Source organism: Chiloscyllium punctatum, chromosome 4 (assembly GCF_047496795.1).
Source record: "Chiloscyllium punctatum isolate Juve2018m chromosome 4, sChiPun1.3, whole genome shotgun sequence".
Classification (NCBI taxonomy): domain Eukaryota; kingdom Metazoa; phylum Chordata; class Chondrichthyes; order Orectolobiformes; family Hemiscylliidae; genus Chiloscyllium; species Chiloscyllium punctatum.
In genome coordinates this window covers 104,102,775-104,120,282 of record NC_092742.1, presented here as the reverse complement: position 1 = coordinate 104,120,282, position 17,508 = coordinate 104,102,775, and the positions used below count along the sequence as shown (strand labels likewise).

The window sequence follows — 17,508 nt, the reverse complement described above, 5'->3', positions numbered from 1 at the left end:
AAACTGGGTCGGTGGTTTGTGTATTGGGGCATAATTTAAACTGATTGGCTGAATTTGAATTTGTTTTGTCATCTTCAGCCAACCCAGCTAATCTAGCTGTTTGGCCAAATGTTGCATTGTTCCCTTGTTTGGAACACTTAGTCCTGTGTCATATAGTTCTGCTAGTTTTTAAACTCTCTTAAAGGTACAGTACCCCTTATACTTTCGTAACACCAAGTATTGCATTCAAGCAAGTCTCTTTCTCTATTCTCTAACAATTTGCATGGTATAATATTATTTACACTAACAAGTCAAAAATTGCCTGAATGGGTTTTAGGACCAAGGGTGGTATTTCATCAGGTGTCTAGGATGACCTGTCCCAACTGACCATCTGCCAAGAATTTCACAACCAAAGAGTAGAATCAAAATTTACCCAATGTTTTACACACTCACTTCTAACTTAAAAGACCATGAAGCGTATATGTGAATTGGATAATCAGAGATCACTGCAGTCAGGAGGAACACATGAGGCTGTCCTTCCTCAGTCAGAAAGTTCTGAGCTCACGCCCCACTCCAGAGCACACCAGTCAGACTGAGGGAGTGCTGCGTTGTCAGAGGAACCATCTTACAGTCAGTTTCTCAAAATGAGGAGCCGCCAGTCTGGAATAAAACCGGGGAATGCTGGAGAAACTCAGCTTCGGCGGAGGGAGGAACAGCGTTCCCGGTTCGAGTCTAATATGACTCCGTCAGAACTGATCTGAACCACCTCGTCAGCTTGACCTAAAAGCTGACGTGCTGACCGAAAAGCAGGAGAGTTCTCTCGAAAGCACTGGTAATGTTTGTCCTCTGTTAAATGAACTCAGCTGGACATGCGAGAACTTGGAATTGGCTTCTACGTTTCCTTACAACAGTGAGGTGCAGTAAGGATACAGAGCGGCCATTACAGAGGATGGGGAGCCGCACTCGTGATTGGGCAACACGAGTTGGGATCCTGACATGGCATGTGGGGGAGGGAGGGAGGGAGGGAGGGCGTCAATTAGATTCTGTGAAACGAGAAGCCTGGCGTGGTGAAACATGACCGCGGCCCGTCTCGAGGTGCTCCACATAGCTACAAAGCGCCTGTAACCACGTCTCTGTTGGTCGTTTCAGAAATGGAAGCTGAAGGGGTCGGCCATCCAGCAGCTGATAACTGGCGCCTGCCTGGACAGCGAGTCTGGGAGGGTGGGGACCAGCACCTGTCACCCTGAGCTCGGCACTCAGCAGTGGGAGAGGCTGCAGGTTACGTGACCCTGCACACCGACCCCACCCCCCACCCCTCCTCCAGTCACACCTGTATGGGCGTCAGAGGTGCGGTGGCAGGGTGGGGTTCGAATGTATGTAAATATACTCCCCCTCCACCATCCCAACCCCACCCCCTCCCCCGACAGAGGTTACATGAAGAAGTCGTTGGAGAGTTGCACAGCTGCTGGCTAAACACACCTGAGAGGGAACAACTGTATGGGAAGCTCACCATGACTCAGTATGGATGCTGCTGGAGCTATCCAAAGGCACAGTCTTGCACAAACAGATGACATCCCACTCCCTTTTCTCCGTAGCCCTTTCTACTTTATTCCCAATCATTTTTCCCATCAGTTGACTTGCAGATATACCCTTCATGGACTTGGCTTCCTGTTAGACTTGGGCTGATCACATGACTTACTGCCACCGGCAGCCCCATCCCAAGAGTCCCACCATTGGTGCCCCCTTACCCCGCCTCCCCACCCTGATTGGAACACAGATGCTTCACAATCTGCTTGGCAGTCAGAAATTAGATTAGATTACATTACATTACAGTGTGGAAACAGGCCCTTCGGCCCAACAAGTCCACACCGACCCGCCGAAGCGCAACCCACCCATACCCCTACATTTACCCCTTACCTAACACTACGGGCAATTTAGCATGGCCAATTCACCTGACCTGCACATCTTTGGACTGTGGGAGGAAACCAGAGCACCCGGAGGAAACCCACGCAGACACGGGGAGAACGTGCAAACTCCACACAGTCGCCTGAGGCGGGAATAATCCAGTCAAGCGGCCGTTTCTCACCGTGAACCTCAGTCCCGGTATGACTGACCAATCAATGAGACTTCAAAGAAAACGATAACCATCTTTGTAAATGTTCCTGTAATTTGTAGAAGTGTGGAAAAGCACAGATGTGGCCAAATGTCGGTGTCAGTCGTAAGAAGAGCTGTCCGGTGTTTATCACTGTTTACCCAACTTGGGCCATAGCCCTGCAGATTACCGCACTTTTAACTTCATGTCCCATCTTCTCAAGGTATGAGGGTTTTTGCTGTACCACCTTTTCAGGCGTTGGTTCCTAGATTTCCCAGCACACTCTGGGTGGAACTAAAGTTACTCCTTAATGGCCCTCCAATTCTTTGCTAATTAGTTTCGATGTTTGCCCGCACTAACCCCAATTATTGATTTCTCCATAAAAGGAACATGGATCCTCCTTCCCAGCTGATCCAAGCCCCTCTTAATTCGACAAACTCACGTTAAATGGCCCCTCAGCTTCTCCTCTTCCAATGCTGACTTCTAGTAAGTCTTCCCTTCAACTATTACCATCATCGGGCTGCTAGATCTGTGTGTTCTTGCTGATTAGATCACTCCTTCCTATAAGGAGAACGTGATGCAGTGTCCACATCACAGTACAACCAATGTTTTATATGGTTCATCTATATCCTCCCGGCTCCCAAATTCCAGGCCTCAAGCATGAAAGGGAAGCATTCCTTGTGCAGATGGAATGTAATGTGGGGAAATTTGAGGTTATGCACTTTGGGCAAGAGGAGCTGAATATTATTTAAATGGAGAAAGACTGCAGAAAGCTAAGAACAGAGGGATCTGAGGGGTCCTCAACCAGGAATCTCACAAAGCTAGCACCAAGTTCAGCTGCTAATAGGGAAGGTGAAAGTGAGGACTACAGATGCTGGAGATCAGAGTCTAGATTAGAGTGGTGCTGGAAAAGCACAGCAGGTCAGGCAGCATCCGAGGAGCAGGAAAATTGATGTTTTGGGCAAAAGCCCTTCATCAGGGAAGGCCAAATGGACTGCTGGTCTTTATTTCAAAGGGAGTGGAGTATAAAAGTTAAGGAGGTGTTGCTAAAACGAGACAAGGTACTAGTTAGACTGCAGCTGGAATACTGTGAACAGTTTTGGGATGCCTATGGAAGGAAAGATAGACTGGCGTTGGAGACAGTCCAGAGAATGTTCACTCGGCTAATTCCCGTTTGGAGGGACAGTCTCACGATGAGAGGTTGACTAGGTTGGGCCTGTACTCATTGGAGTTTCGAAGATACTCATTGAAACATACAAGATTCTTCGAGGACTGGACGGTGGAGAGGCAGAAAGGTTGTGGGCGAGTCTAGGACCAGAGGGGGATTATCTCAGAACAAGGGGTTGCCCATTTAAAACAGGGAGACGAGCAGGAATTCTGTCTCTCGGAGGGGGGTGAGTCTGTGGAATTCTTTACCGCAGAGGACTGGCGAGGCTGGGTCATTGAGCTTATTCAAGGCTGAGGGAGACAGTTCTTAAATCAGCAAGGGAATGGAGGCCGATGGGGAAAAGGCAAGGACGGGGAGTTGAGGATTATCAGAGCAGCCGTGACATCAGGGAATAGTAGGGCAGACTCGGTGGGCTAAACGGCCTCCTTCTGTTCCCATGTTATATGGTCCTATCTTATCTTTCTGTCCTGCTAATGGTGGGGGGAGTGGGTGGGAGGGGGTAGGTACACAATCCAATTTCCCTGATGCTTCCCCTGAGTTCCCTGTTTGATTTTTTGGTGACTGTCTTACTTCTGAATTGCTGTGACTATATCGAAAATCGAGCGAGTAAAGATCTTTAAATTGCCCTGCCTCAGCCACTCCGTTCTAAGCAAAGATGGATGTTTGAGCCTGAGGGGTACCGTTGATCTCATTCTCTGTCCACATCCTCTCAGGTGAGTCTCCGTCCTGCAATGTACAGTGCACCAGTGTCAACATAATCTGCCCTTTTCAAGTCTAACTCTCTATAAATTATGGCTTTCCCCCACAAAGCCGTCTTACTGACATCCCTTCCTAACTGCACACAATGGTTCACTAAATCCAGTCTGGAACTGGCCCTCGCACTGGTTTGCCTCATACTGGGATTAAAAACACAGTCTTCTGAATAAATGTGAAGAATTCCACACCTCATGCTAATTCTGTTGGCACTCTCTCAGCTCATCAGTAGGGTAGGTAGCGGAGATTCCTGTTGCCTTTTTGTTCATAGAGTCATACAGTATGGAAACAGACCCTTTGGCCCAGCCAGTTCATGCTGTCCACATCCCCAAACTAAACTAGTCCCAAGTGCCTGCGTTTGACCCATATCCCTCCGATCCTTTCCTATTTGTGAATTTATCCAAACGTTTTTTAATCATTGTAACTGTACCCGAAACCGCCACTGCGCCTGGAAGTTCATCCCACACACTAACCACTCTCTGTGTATAAAAAAAGAGTTGCCCCTCATGCCTTTTTTTGAATCTTTTCCTCTCACCTTAAAGCTATGCCCTCCATTTTGAATTCCCTTGCCCTGGCGGAAAAGAATTTTGCAATTCACCTTTTCTATGCCACTCATGCTTTTGTAAACCTCAATCCGGCCTCCCCTCACCCTCCTTAGAATGGGGTGAGAAAAATCCCAGTCTTCCCAATCTATTTTTATATCTCAAACCCTCCATTCCCAGCAACATCCAGGTAAATCTGCATGTCTCAGCAATTGCCCTTCAGATTTACTCGTCTATCTCCCTCTGAGTGACCTGGGATCTATTGCATGCTCCCTTCCAGGCGATTGCTGAGTTGATGGTCCTTGGTCCGACCTGTATAGTCTCATTTGATGGATCCTTACACCTATTCTTCCTGTGGTTAGAACATAGAACAGTACAGCACAGAACAGGCCCTTCAGCCCACGATGTTGTGCTGACCATTGGTCCTCATGTAAGGTAAACCTAATGTACAAGCTCTCAAATTTCTGTGACCATATGCATGTCCAGCAGTCTCTTAAATATCCCCAATGACCTCGCTTCCACAACTGCTGCTGGCAACGCATTCCATGCTCTCACAACTCTCCGCGTAAAGAACTCACCTCTGATATCTCCTCTATACTTTCCACCAAACAGCTTAAAACTATGACCCCTCGTGTTAACAATTTCTGCCCTGGGAAAAAGTTTCTGACTATCAAATCTATCTATGCCTCTCATTATCTTGTATACCTCAATTAGGTCCCCTCTCTTCCTTCTTTTTTGCAATGAAAAAAGTCCAAGCTCAGTCAACCTCTCTTCATAAGATAAGCCCTCCAGTCCAGGCAGCATCCTGGTAAACCTCCTCTGAACCCTCTCCAAAGCATCCACATCTTTCCTATAATAGGGCGACCAGAACTGGACGCAGTATTCCAAGTGCGGTCTAACCAAAGTTTTATAGAGCTGCAACAAGATCTCACGACTCTTAAACTCGATCCCCCTGTTAATGAAAGCCAAAACACCATATGCTTTCTTAACAACCCTGTCCACTTGGGTGGCCATTTTAAGGGATCTATGTACCTGCACACCAAGATCCCTCTGTTCCTCCACACTGCCAAGAATCCTATCCTTAATCCTGTACTCAGCTTTCAAATTCGACCTTCCAAAATACATCACTTCGCATTTATTCAGGTTAAACTCCATCTGCCAACTCTCAGCCCATCTCTGCATCCTGTCAATGTCACACTGCAGCCTACAACAGCCCTCTATACTGTCAACGACACCTCCAACCTTTGTGTCATCTGCAAACTTGCTGACCCATCTTCAATCCCCTCATCCAAGTCATTAATAAAAATTACAAAGAGTAGAGGCCCAAGAACAGAGCCGTGTGGAACACCACTCACCACTGACTTCCAGGCAGAATATTTTCCTTCTACTACCACTCACTGTCTTCTGTCAACCAGCCAATTCTGTATCCAGACAGCTATGTTCCCCTGAATCCCATTCCTCCTGACCTTCTGAACGAGCCTACCATGGGGAACCTTATCAAATGCCTTGCTGAAGTCCATAGTGCTACAACCCCCTCCTCTTTTCCCCTCCCTCCCTATTCTTTTTAAATGTCCTAAACCCTGGAACATCCAGCAACCAATCCTGCCCCCTGAGAAACCCACGTCTCTGTTAAGGCCACAACATCATAGCACCAGGTACTGATCCATGCTCGAAGCTCATCACTTTTATTCCTGATACTCCTTGCATTAAAGCAAACACACTTTAACCGAGCCTTTGGTTCTTTCCCAGGAAATTCCTTCCCACTGGCTGCGCTGTCTCTTGCTATTGCCTCATCTCCATCAACTCTCATCACCGGTATATAGCTCAGGTTCCCAACCCCCCTGCCATACTAGCTTAAACCCTCCTGAACCACTCGAGCAAACCTTCTTTCTCATGGTTCTTTCTCATGAACCCCCCCCCCCTCTCTTTTGTATTCCCCTTTCTATCCCGATTACCAAGACTGTGCATCCTGGCCCTCCTTCAGTAAGGAAAACCACACTTGCATGCATCTACCTATGGCTCTCAACCTCATCTACTTAATCATTAGACTCCTTCATACACACCACTAATCTCCAAGCAAACTTATTTTTTACTGTCCATTTTCTAGCCTCCCCTTGCTCTAACCAGCGAATTTAAAGCTCCTGCAACAGCACTAGCAACCGCCATCCTCATCCCCCAGCCAGGGTATCTGTTGAGAGGGAATTCACACACATGTTCAACGCGGAGTGAGATCTATTTCTTGGGGCTAAAGAGATCAGAGAGTATGGGGAAGAAGGTGGAAACAGGGGACTGAGTAGGATGATCAGCCATGACCATATTGAATGGTAGAGCAGGTTTGATGGGCTGAATGGGTAAAAACAATGACTGCAGATGCTGGAAACCAGATTGTGGCATGCTGGAAAAGCACACCAGTTCGGGCAGCATCCGAGGAGCAGTAAAATCGACGTTTCGAGCAAAAGCTCTTCATCAGGAATAATGGCCAAGTCTTGCTTGTAATTTCTATGTTTCCAAAAAAACCAGGACCAATTCCCCTGGAATCTTCTAGCTCTTGCTCCTGCCACATCCCTACAACCATAGATTTACTGGGTCCTGTCCTTCCTTTTAATGGTGTGTGACATTGAACAAAATAGTGCAGTACAGGCCCTTCAGCTCTCAATGTTGCACCGACCTGTGGAACCAATCTGAAGCCCATCTAACCTACACTGTTCCATTCTCATCCATATGTTTATCCAATGACCATTTAAATGCCCTTAACGTTGGTGAGTCTCCCACTGTTGCAGGCAGGGCATTCCACACCCCTACTACTCTCTGAGTAAAGAACCTACCTCTGACATCTGTCCTATATCTAACGCCCCTCAATTTAAAGCTATGTTCCCTCGTGCTGACCATCACCATCCGAGGAAAAAGGCTCTCACTGTCCACCCTATCTAACCCTCTGATTATCTTACATGACTCAATTACCTCTCAACCTTCTCTCTAATGAAAACAGCCTCAAGTCCCTCAGCCTTTCCTCATAAGACCTTCCCTCCATACCAGGCAACATCCTGGTAAATCTCCTCTGAACCCTTTCCAACGCTTCCACATCCTTCCTATAATGCGGTGAGCAGAAACTGGACACAATACTCCAAGTGCGGCCGCACCAGTGTCTTGTACCGCATGACATTGGGAGTAATCTACGGAGGAGACCTTTGGTGCACCCTGCTGTCTAACTTATTTCCTAACTTGCTAAAGGTTTTGTCTTCAGGGCCTCATCCCTCTTGCCATGCTGGGAGTAATCCTTGAGTTTGCATGAGGGAGGAAACTTGGGCATTTTAACACTGAGTCGGACTGCTGGAAATACTCAGTATGTCAGACAGTAGGTGTTGGGGGAGAGGAGCTAACAAAACATATTTTTTAAAAGGCAAAAAAAAAACCGTAAAGAAGTAAGACCAGGAGAAGGCCCTTGACTCTCTGCCATTCAATACAATCATGGCTGACTGTACTGTTCTGTGTCCCTAACTTGCCTGCCTATCCCCGTAACACTCGACTTCCTCAAATCTGCCTCTCTCAGCCTTAAATGTATTCAGTGACCTGACTCCCATTGCCCCCCCGGGGAAGACAAACACCGACAACTGACAAGATAGGAGGAGGCCATTCAGCCCTTCGGGTCTGCTCCACTATTCAGTCAGAGAGTGTTTGTGTTCCGAGTTCCACCTTTTCTGTCTGCCCCTGAGGAATTAGCTCTGTATCTCTCACCACAGGTGTCTCCCGACCTGGTGGGTACTTTCACCAAGTTTCTGTTTTTAATTGCTGACTTTTTTTTCTTTGCAACACTATCCGTGAAGTTAATCTTCACGTCTTGGAGATGCTGGGCTAGAAACCCGAATGAGGATGTGAAGAAGTGGAGTCCTAGGCAGAAGCGTTACAAAATCCCTTCTGTGCTGGTGTCTACACAGTACTAGTTAGTCAGTTGTAGAGTCATAGAGATGTACAGCACGGAAACAGACTCTTCGGTCCAACTCGTCCATACCAAACAGATGTCCCAACCCAATCTAGTCCGACCTGCCAGCACCCGGCCCGTATCCCTCCAAACCCTTCCTATTCATATACCCATCCAGATCCCTTTTAAATGTTGCAATTGTACCAGCCTCCACCACATCCTCTGGCAGCTCATTCCATACACGTACCACCCTCTGCGTGAAAAAGTTGCCCCTTAGGTCTCTTTTATATCTTTCCCCTCTCACCCTAAGTTCTGAACTCCCCGACCCCAGAAAAAAGACTTTGTCTATTTATCCTATCCATGCCCCTCATGATTTTTACCCTATCCATGCCCCTCTGTAAGGTCACCCCTCAGCCTCCGACGCTCCAGGGAAAACAGCCCCAGCCTGTTCAGCCTCTCCCTATAGCTCAAACCCTCCAACCCTGGCAACATCCTTGTAAATCTTTTCTGAACCCTTTCAAGTTTCACAGCATCTTTCCGATAGGTAGGAGACTAGAGTTGCACACAATATTCCAACAGCGGCCTAACCAATGTCCTTACAGCTGCAACATGACCTCTCAACCCCTGTACTCAATACTTTGACCAATAAAGGAAAGCATATCAAACACCTTCTTCACTATCCTATCTACCTGCGACACCACTTTCAAGGAGCTATGAACCTGCACTCCAAGGTCTCTTTGTTCAGCAACACTCCCTAGGGCCTTACCATTAAGTGTATAAGTCCTGCTAAGATTTGCTTTCCCAAAATGCAGCACCTCGCATTTATCTGAATTAAACTCCATCTGCCACTTCTCAGCCCATTGGCCCATCTGGTCCAGATCCTGTTGTAATCTGAGGTAACCTTCTTCACTGTCCACTACACCTCCAATTTTGGTGTCATCTGCAAACTTACTAACTGCACCTCTTATTCTTGTGAACAACAGACCAGCCTGTGATCGCTTTTGGTAAATCCAGTACTGGATGAGATCACAGCTGGATCTGAAAGCATTTTCGAAAACCAATTGAGAAACTTCCACAATTTATACCATCCCAGCAGTAAGCAGAGATCCGAAGTTAAGCCAACTGAGGGTCAGATTAGTTAAAATTTAAAATCCTAAGAAACTCCCCCTAACTGAGGCAATTAAAACCACCACAAAACAGGGCCTTCATAAATTTTTTCCAAAAATGAATGGATTTTTGTTTGTCAGTTTGTACTTCAGAGGATCAGTAGCTCGTTCAGCTGGACAGTCTTAACTTGTCACGGTCATTTCAATACTTTATTTCCAACTCAGTTCGAATGAAATAGGCGGGTGGACGAATAGGGAATAAAAACATTAAAGGATTCCAAAACAGTTAAGGATTTTTGGAGGACCGTTGCCAACTCAATAAGATTTATTTGTTGTCACATGGGGCAGATGCCCCACTGATATCCCTCTTTGAGTAAGTATCTACAACTTACTAAACAACAACAACTGGGGATTAGCAATAAGTGCTGGCCAACCAACAATGGTCAGGTCCCACGAGTGAATAAAAACAAAAGACTTCTTTGAGTTTTGCAGAATCACGTCGCAAAGTAGGCTATTCAGTCCCTCATACTAGTGCCAGCCCGTGAAAGCACGATCCATTTAGCCCTGGCCCACTGCTTTTAATGCACTAATTGTGCATTTCTCCAGTTCTCTTTTGAAAGTTAATATTAAATCTGCTTTACTGCCCCTTCAATTAAACACAATACATTCCAGGTCACTTCTGTAGTGGCTGTTAAGCTGAGACTCTGGAAGCGATTAATCACCTTGTTAACATTATTGAGCATTGTCCTGAAATAAAATTGAAACAAGAGCATACAACATTCCTGTGCAGTACAGGCCCTCCACAGGCACTGACCTGTGGAACCAATCTGAAGCCCATCTAACCTACAGTCTTCTGTTTACATCCATATGTTTATCCAATGACCATTTAAATACCCTTAAAGTTGGTAAGTCTACTACTGTTGCAGGCAGGGCATTCCACACCCCTACTATTCTCTGAGTAAAGACACTACCTCTGACATCTGTCCTATATCTAACGCCCCTCAATTTAAAGCTATGTCCCCTTGTGCTAGCCATCACCATCCGAGGAAAAAGGCTCTCACTGTCCACCCGATCTAACCCTCAGATTATTTTATATATCTCAATTAAGTCATCTCTCAACCTTCTTTAACGAAAACAGCCTCAAGTCCCTCAGCCTTTCCTCATAAGACCTTCCCTCCATACCAGGCAACATCCTAGTAAACTTCCTCTGAACCCTTTTCAAAGCTTCCACATCCTTCCTGTAATGCGGTGACCAGAACTGGACACAATACTCCAAGTGCGGCCGCACCAGAGTTTTGTACAGCTGGAACATGTCCTCATGGCTCCGGAACGCAATCCCTCTCTCAATAAAAGCTAACACACCGTATGCCTTCTTAACTCTATCAACCTGGGTGGCAACTCTCAGGGATCTATGTACATGGACACCGAGGTCTCTTTGCTCAGCCACACTACCAAGAATCTTACTGTTAGCTGTATTCCTGTTACTCCTTCCAAAGTGAATCACTTCACACACTACTGCATTAAACTCCATTTTCCATCTCGCAGCCCAGCTCTGCAGCGTATCTATGTCCCTCTGTAACTGACAACATCCTTTGGCACTATCCACAACTCCACCGATCTCAGTGTCATCCGCAAATTTACTAACCCATCCTTCTACACCCTCATCCAGGTCATTTATAAAAATGACAAACAGCAGTGGCTCCAAAACAGATCCTTGCAGTACACCAGTAGTAACTGAACTCTAGGATGAACATTTCCCATCAACCACTACCCTCTGTCTTCTTTCAGCTAGCCAATTTCTGATCCAAACCGCTAAATCACCCTCAATCCCATGCCTCCATATTTTGTGCATTAGCCTACCGTGGGGAACCTTAACCTTATCAAGTGCTTTACTGAAAACCATATACCACATCAACCATTTTACCCTCATCCATCTGTTTGGTCACCTTCTCAAAGAACTCAATAAGGTTTGTGAGGCATGACCTACCCTTCACAAAACCGTGTTGACTATCCTTAATTAATTTATTCCTTTCTAAATGATTATAAATCCTATTCCATCTAACCTTTTCCAACACTTTACCCACAACTGAAGGAAGGCTCATAGGTCTATAATTACCAGGGACCCTTCTTGAACAAGGGAACAGCATTTGCTACCCTCCTGTCTTCTGACAGTATTCCTGTAGACAACGGCGACATAAAGATCAAAGCCAAAGACTCTGCAATCTCTTCCCTGGCTTCCCAGAGAATCCTCGGATAAATCCCATCCAGCCCAGAGGACTCATCTATTTTCACCCTTGCCGGAATTGCTAACACCACGTCCTTGTGAACCTCCATTCCATCCAGTCTAGTAGCCTGTATCTCAGTATTCTCCTCAACAATATCGTCTTTTTCCAGTGTGAATACCAATGGAAAATATTCAATGAGCGCTTCTCCTCGGACTCTATGCATAATTTCCACTCCTGTTGTTGATTGGCCCTAATCTTACTCTGGTCATACTTTTATTCCTGACATAGCCATAGAAAGCTTTTGGGTTTTTCTTGATCCTATCCACCAATGAGTTCCCATGTCCCCTCCTGGCTCTTCCTAGTTCGCTCTTTAGCTCTCTCCTGGCTAACATATAACTCTCAAGCGCTCTAACTGAGCCTTCATGTCTCATCCTTACATAAGCCGCCTTCTTCCTCTTGACAACTCTTCGTAAACTCCCTTGCTCAACCACTTCCTCCCTGCCTGACCGGTACATACTTATCAAGGACACACAGTAGCTGTTCCTTGAATATGCTCCACATTTCAGTTGTGCCCATCCCCTGCAGTTTCCTTCCCCAGCGTACCCATCCTAAACCTTGCCTAATCGCATCATAATTACCTTTCCCCCAGTTATAACTCTTGCCCTGCAGTATATACCTATAACCTTCCATGACATTGGAGAAGGTTTGAATAGATGGCTTCAAAAAGAAATTTTACTGTTAATTTTTTTTCCCCACTGAATGCTATCTCTTGGCTTTCACTGATTTGGACAGATTTTGTCAGGACGTTGCTGTCTAACCGGCAAAGTGACAAGTCATAATCAAACCAGAGTGTTGGAGCTTAATTTCCCTTGCCAAGGTTAAAGGAATTCCGACAGAGCCAGAATCCCTGAAACTTCCCTCTAGACTCCTTCCTGGTAGTTTGAGTGGGGAAGAGCTCCAGTCTTAGTTTGCAGTGATGTCAGAGAATCTCATCATCATTGGAATGAGTCACCTTGGCTGGGTCAATGTTCCTCACACCTACACCAGAGACACTGTAGCTGTTGAAGCATCAACCTTCTTGAGAGTAACTCGGGATTGGTAATAAATGTTGACATTTACCAGTGATGTCCACGGACTGAGAACTGATGAAGAAATAAAGGAAGATGTGTGCGTGATTAGATTACACATGTATTTACCTTCTGCTTTTTGCAAATGTATTGGACGTTGATACTTCCAAAAAAAACCATCTTTCTCATGCAAGAGCTTTTCTAAGGTTCTCTTCAAGGCTGATGTCCATGACATTGAAATAGTCATGTTTGTCATGTTTACAGACCTGGAATGGATCCAGGTTCTGAACATACAGGGATATGCATGCAACCTTCTTTCAATGTGAAAACCTGCATTTGTATATTACCTGAGACGACCTTGGGATATCCCAGTCTGGGAGCTTCTGCTGAGGTACTCTGTAGAGATACCAGTGAATGGTGGAACTCACTGAATACAGACCCTCACTTAACCAAACCATTTTGCCCTTTCAGTCAGTATAGATTATATTCCCTTTGGTCTGGAAACAGGGCCCAACAAGTCCACCCCGACCCTCCGAAAAGTAACCCACCCAAACCCCTTTTCAGCCTGACTAATGCACCTAACACTACGGGCAATTTAGCACGGCCAACTCACCTAGCCTGCCCATCTTTGGATTGTGGGAGGAAACTGGAGCACCCGGAGGAAACCCACGCAGACACAGGGAGAACGTGCAAACTCCACACAGACAGTCGCCTGAGATTGGAATCGAACCTGGGACCCTGGTGCTGTGAGGCAGCAGTGAGCCACCGTGCCACCCATAGCTCTGAAATACTTCCGTAACATCAAATAGGTGCACTGTAGACAAACTAGATAAGAGAAGAAAAAAGGCATAATCCCTCCTCTGATTTAGTGCAAACGGCTTTTGTATAATTTGACACCAAGTTCAGTTAGCGAAACTGAGCATCTGTGAAGAGAGAACAAAGTTAATGCTTTGAGTCCAGTGACCCTCCTTCAGAAAGGGAAGGAGCTGGGAAAAGGTGGTATTTATGCTGTGACATCAGGGAAATAGGGGAAAGGTGTAAGATGAATAGATGGAGACAGTGCCAGAGAATGAGAAACTGCTGATAAACTAAGGAAGAGGCAAATACTGAATAAGGGCTAGTGAAAAGTGTGAATGGTTGGAAATGTATCAGCTGTGTTGGGATCAACCTGTACGGAACAGGATCCGGGGGTGTTTAGGAGGGTAATCAGCGTGGAGGACGGCGTTCACACTCTGAAATTGTTCAACTCAATATTGAGCCCTGAGAGCTGGAGGTAGCTCGGCAGAGGATGAGTTGCTGTTTTTTTCCCAGCATGCCCTGAGTATGGCTGGAGCACTGCAGCAAGATTGGGACAGTGATGTCAGCCAGGGAACAGGCAAGGGGAAGCTGAGGACTCTTCTTGTGGACAGAAACGTAGGCCAGTCTGTGTGTTGTTCTCCCACGTGTGGAGGAGGTCAAATTGTGAGCAGCGAATGCAGTGGACTAGATTGAGTGAAGTGCAGGCACATCGCTGCTTCACCTGGAAGATGTGTCCGGGGGCCTCGGATAGTGAGAAGGGGCGAGTGAACAGGTAGGTGTTACACTTTCTGTGATTGCATGGGAAGGGGCCATGGGAGAATAGGGAGGTGTTGGGGGTGGACCAGGGTATCCCAGAGGGAATGATCCATGTGAAACACTGACCAGGGAGGGGAGGGGAATAAGTGTTCGATTGTGGCATCCCTTTCGAGGTAGTGGGAATGGCAGATTATGATCCTTGGATGCAGAGGCTGGTAATTGAGGAAATCTTTTTAGATTAGATTACATTACAGTGTGGAAACAGGCCCTTTGGCCCAACAAGTCCACACCGCCCCGCCGAAGCGCAACCCACCCATACCCCTACATTTACCCCTTACCTAACACTACGGGCAATTTAACATGGCCAATTCACCTGACCTGCACATCTTTGGACTGTGGGAGGAAACCAGAGCACCCGGAGGAAACCCAGACACAGGGAGAATGTGCAAACTCCACACAGTCAGTCGCCTGAGTCGGGAATTGAACCCGGGTCTCTGGCGCTGTGAGGCAGCAGTGCTAACCACTGTGCCACCATGCCGCCCACTAAAGGAAAAGGGGGACCCTTCTGCTACTGTGGGAGGGAAGAGAAGGGGTGAGGGCAGAAGTATGGGACGTGGGTCAGATAGGGCTGAGGGTCCTGTCAACCGTGGTGTTGGGGAATCCTTGATTGTGGAAGAAGGTGGACATTTCGGAGGCCCCTTGAGAAAGCTGGCATTGTTGGAACAGGTGCAACAGAGATGGAGAATCCGGGAGAATGGCATAGAATCTTGACAGGAAGCAGGGTGTGAGGATGTATAATTAAGGTAACCATGGGAGCCAGTGCACACATAAAGGATATCGGTGGCCAGCCTATCCCCAGAAATGGAAACAGAGATGTCAAGGAAGGGAAGGGAGGAGTCCGATTAAGAGGAGAACAGAGTGGAGATTGTAAGCAAAATTGAAAAAGTATTTCCAACTCCGGACGAGAGAGGGAAGCAGCACTGACGATGTCATCACTGCTGCCTCACAGCACCAGGGAGCCGGGTTCGATTCCAGCCTCAGGCAGTTATGTGGGTTTCCTCCCACAGTCCAAAGATGTGCATGTCAGGTGGATTCATGCGAAATTGCCCAGAGTGTCAGGCGGGTTAGCCATGGGAAAATGCAGGGTTACAGGGAGAGGGTAGTGGTCTGGGTGGGATGCTCTTCAGTGGGTCAGTGCAGATAGGCCCAAATAGTCTGTTTCCACACTGTAGGTATTCTATGTACTGGAGAAAGAGTAGTTGTTGGGGGGCTGGAGGATGACGAGAACAAGGAATATTCTAAGTACCCCACAAAGAGACAGGGGTAAATGGGACCCTTGTGGGTGCCCACGCCCACACCTTTGACCTGAAGGAAGTGTGAGCTTTTTCTTTCCACAGGTGCGGTCAGACCTGCTGAGTTTCTCCAGCACTTTTGGTTTTCGTTTTGGATCTCCAGCACCTGCAGTTCTTTGTTTTGTTACAATTTGTACAAATAAGCAATTCCCGTCTGGGAAAGAAAGCGGGGGGAATATTCCAGTTGACATGGGCAAGCGAATTGGGATCAATGTTTAGAGTCATAGAGATGTACAGCATGGAAACAGACCCTTCGGTCCAACCTATCCATGCCGACCAGGTATCCCAACCCAATCTGGTCCCACCTGCAAGCACTTGGCCCATATCCCTCCAAACCCTTCCTATTCATATACCCATCCAGATCCCTTTTAAATGTTGCAATTGTACCAGCCTCCACCACATCCTCTGGCAGCTCATTCCATACACTTACCACCCTCTGTGTGAAAAGGTTGTCTCTTAGGTCACTTTTATATCTTTCCCCTCTCACCCTAAACCTATGCCCTCTAGTTCTGGACTCCCTGACCCCAGGGAAGAGACTTTGCCTATTTATCCTATCCATGCCCCTCATGATTTTGTAAACCTCTATAAGGTCACCCGTCAGCCTCCGACGCTCCAGGGAAAACAGCCCCAGCCTGTTCAGCCTCAAATCCTTGAGATAAGTCTTCAAATCTCCAACCCGGAACAGAGCCTCAATCGTAAAATAAAAGTCAACGGGAGTTGAAAATGACTGGAAAGGGGAGTTGAATTTTGTTCAGCTAGGCGGCAAGGGTAGGAGATTGAGAAATACATCGGCAAGTTAGTACATGGTAGTACCTGACTGGGAATCCCACTCACAAATACTAGGACGTGTGACTGTGATCTTTCCCCCTTGTTGAATAACCCCACAGCCAGACACTTTCGGCTCAGTTTAAGTACTGGGTGAGATTGTAGCAGGCAGCTGCAATCACAAGAAATTCCGGACCTACAACTGGGCATGAAGAATGGCAGAGGAAGGGTGGTGCCATGATGGAAAGTAAAACCAAATGGAGCATCGAATCCTCTTGCCATTCCCGCTCGTCATTCCTGAACCGGATTTTCTTTTCTGAAAACGAACGGGCCACTGCTTGAGCACATGGAATTTTATAAAACGTCGGGCCTGAATGATTGATGGAGCTCATTATTCGATTCCAACAGGACATGCACATTTAGTTGGCAACGCTCCCAATGTGTTCGTTCGATCAAAAATAAAAAAAAACTCCCTGGCTTGGAGTTTCGAAGACTTGGGCTTTACAAAGTGGCTCATTATATAAGCTGGAACCTGGCAGCTGGAAAACAGATGCAGCTGTGACTCACTCATTCCAAATAATACTTCAGCTCAAGTCTTTTTTCGATCCAGGAGCAGCACACAGAAGGTGGCCCTGCCTCTTCGCATGAGCGATCTGGGGAGTTCCAATTGTTCTCCCACCAATCCAGCTCTTCCCACTCACACGGACTGTTCGTCTTTAGCTGTTTCCCCCACTCTCTTTCAAAGTCCGTCAGCTCGGTCGTGTGGCTGTGATCTTTCCCCGTTGTTGAATAGCCCATGGCCAGGCACTGACGGCTCAGTTAAGTAATGGGTGAGGTAGCAGCAGGCACCTTCAAGTACAAGAGCCCAGGACCTACAACAGGTCCTTTCAGGCAGCGTCCCTTTCCAAATCACAATCAAAAAAAAAAATTTACCGCCTTCTCTGGTTTTTATTTTAGCAATTATCTTAAATCTGTACCCCCTCCCT

At 46.8% G+C, this 17,508-nt stretch overlaps 1 protein-coding gene across 1 annotated transcript in view; it reads left to right on the top strand.

The window, feature by feature from the left end:
- LOC140476010 (polypeptide N-acetylgalactosaminyltransferase 16-like) overlaps window positions 1-12,967 on the top strand; it is a 113,987-nt gene extending 101,020 nt beyond the window's left edge. Inside the window, exon 14 of the mRNA XM_072567914.1 lies at window positions 1,129-12,967. Coding sequence (XP_072424015.1) covers window positions 1,129-1,266 — 138 coding nt within the window. The 3' untranslated portion in view covers window positions 1,267-12,967. The remainder of the gene's footprint in view (window positions 1-1,128) is intronic.
- Window positions 12,968-17,508: the final 4,541 nt, after the last annotated feature.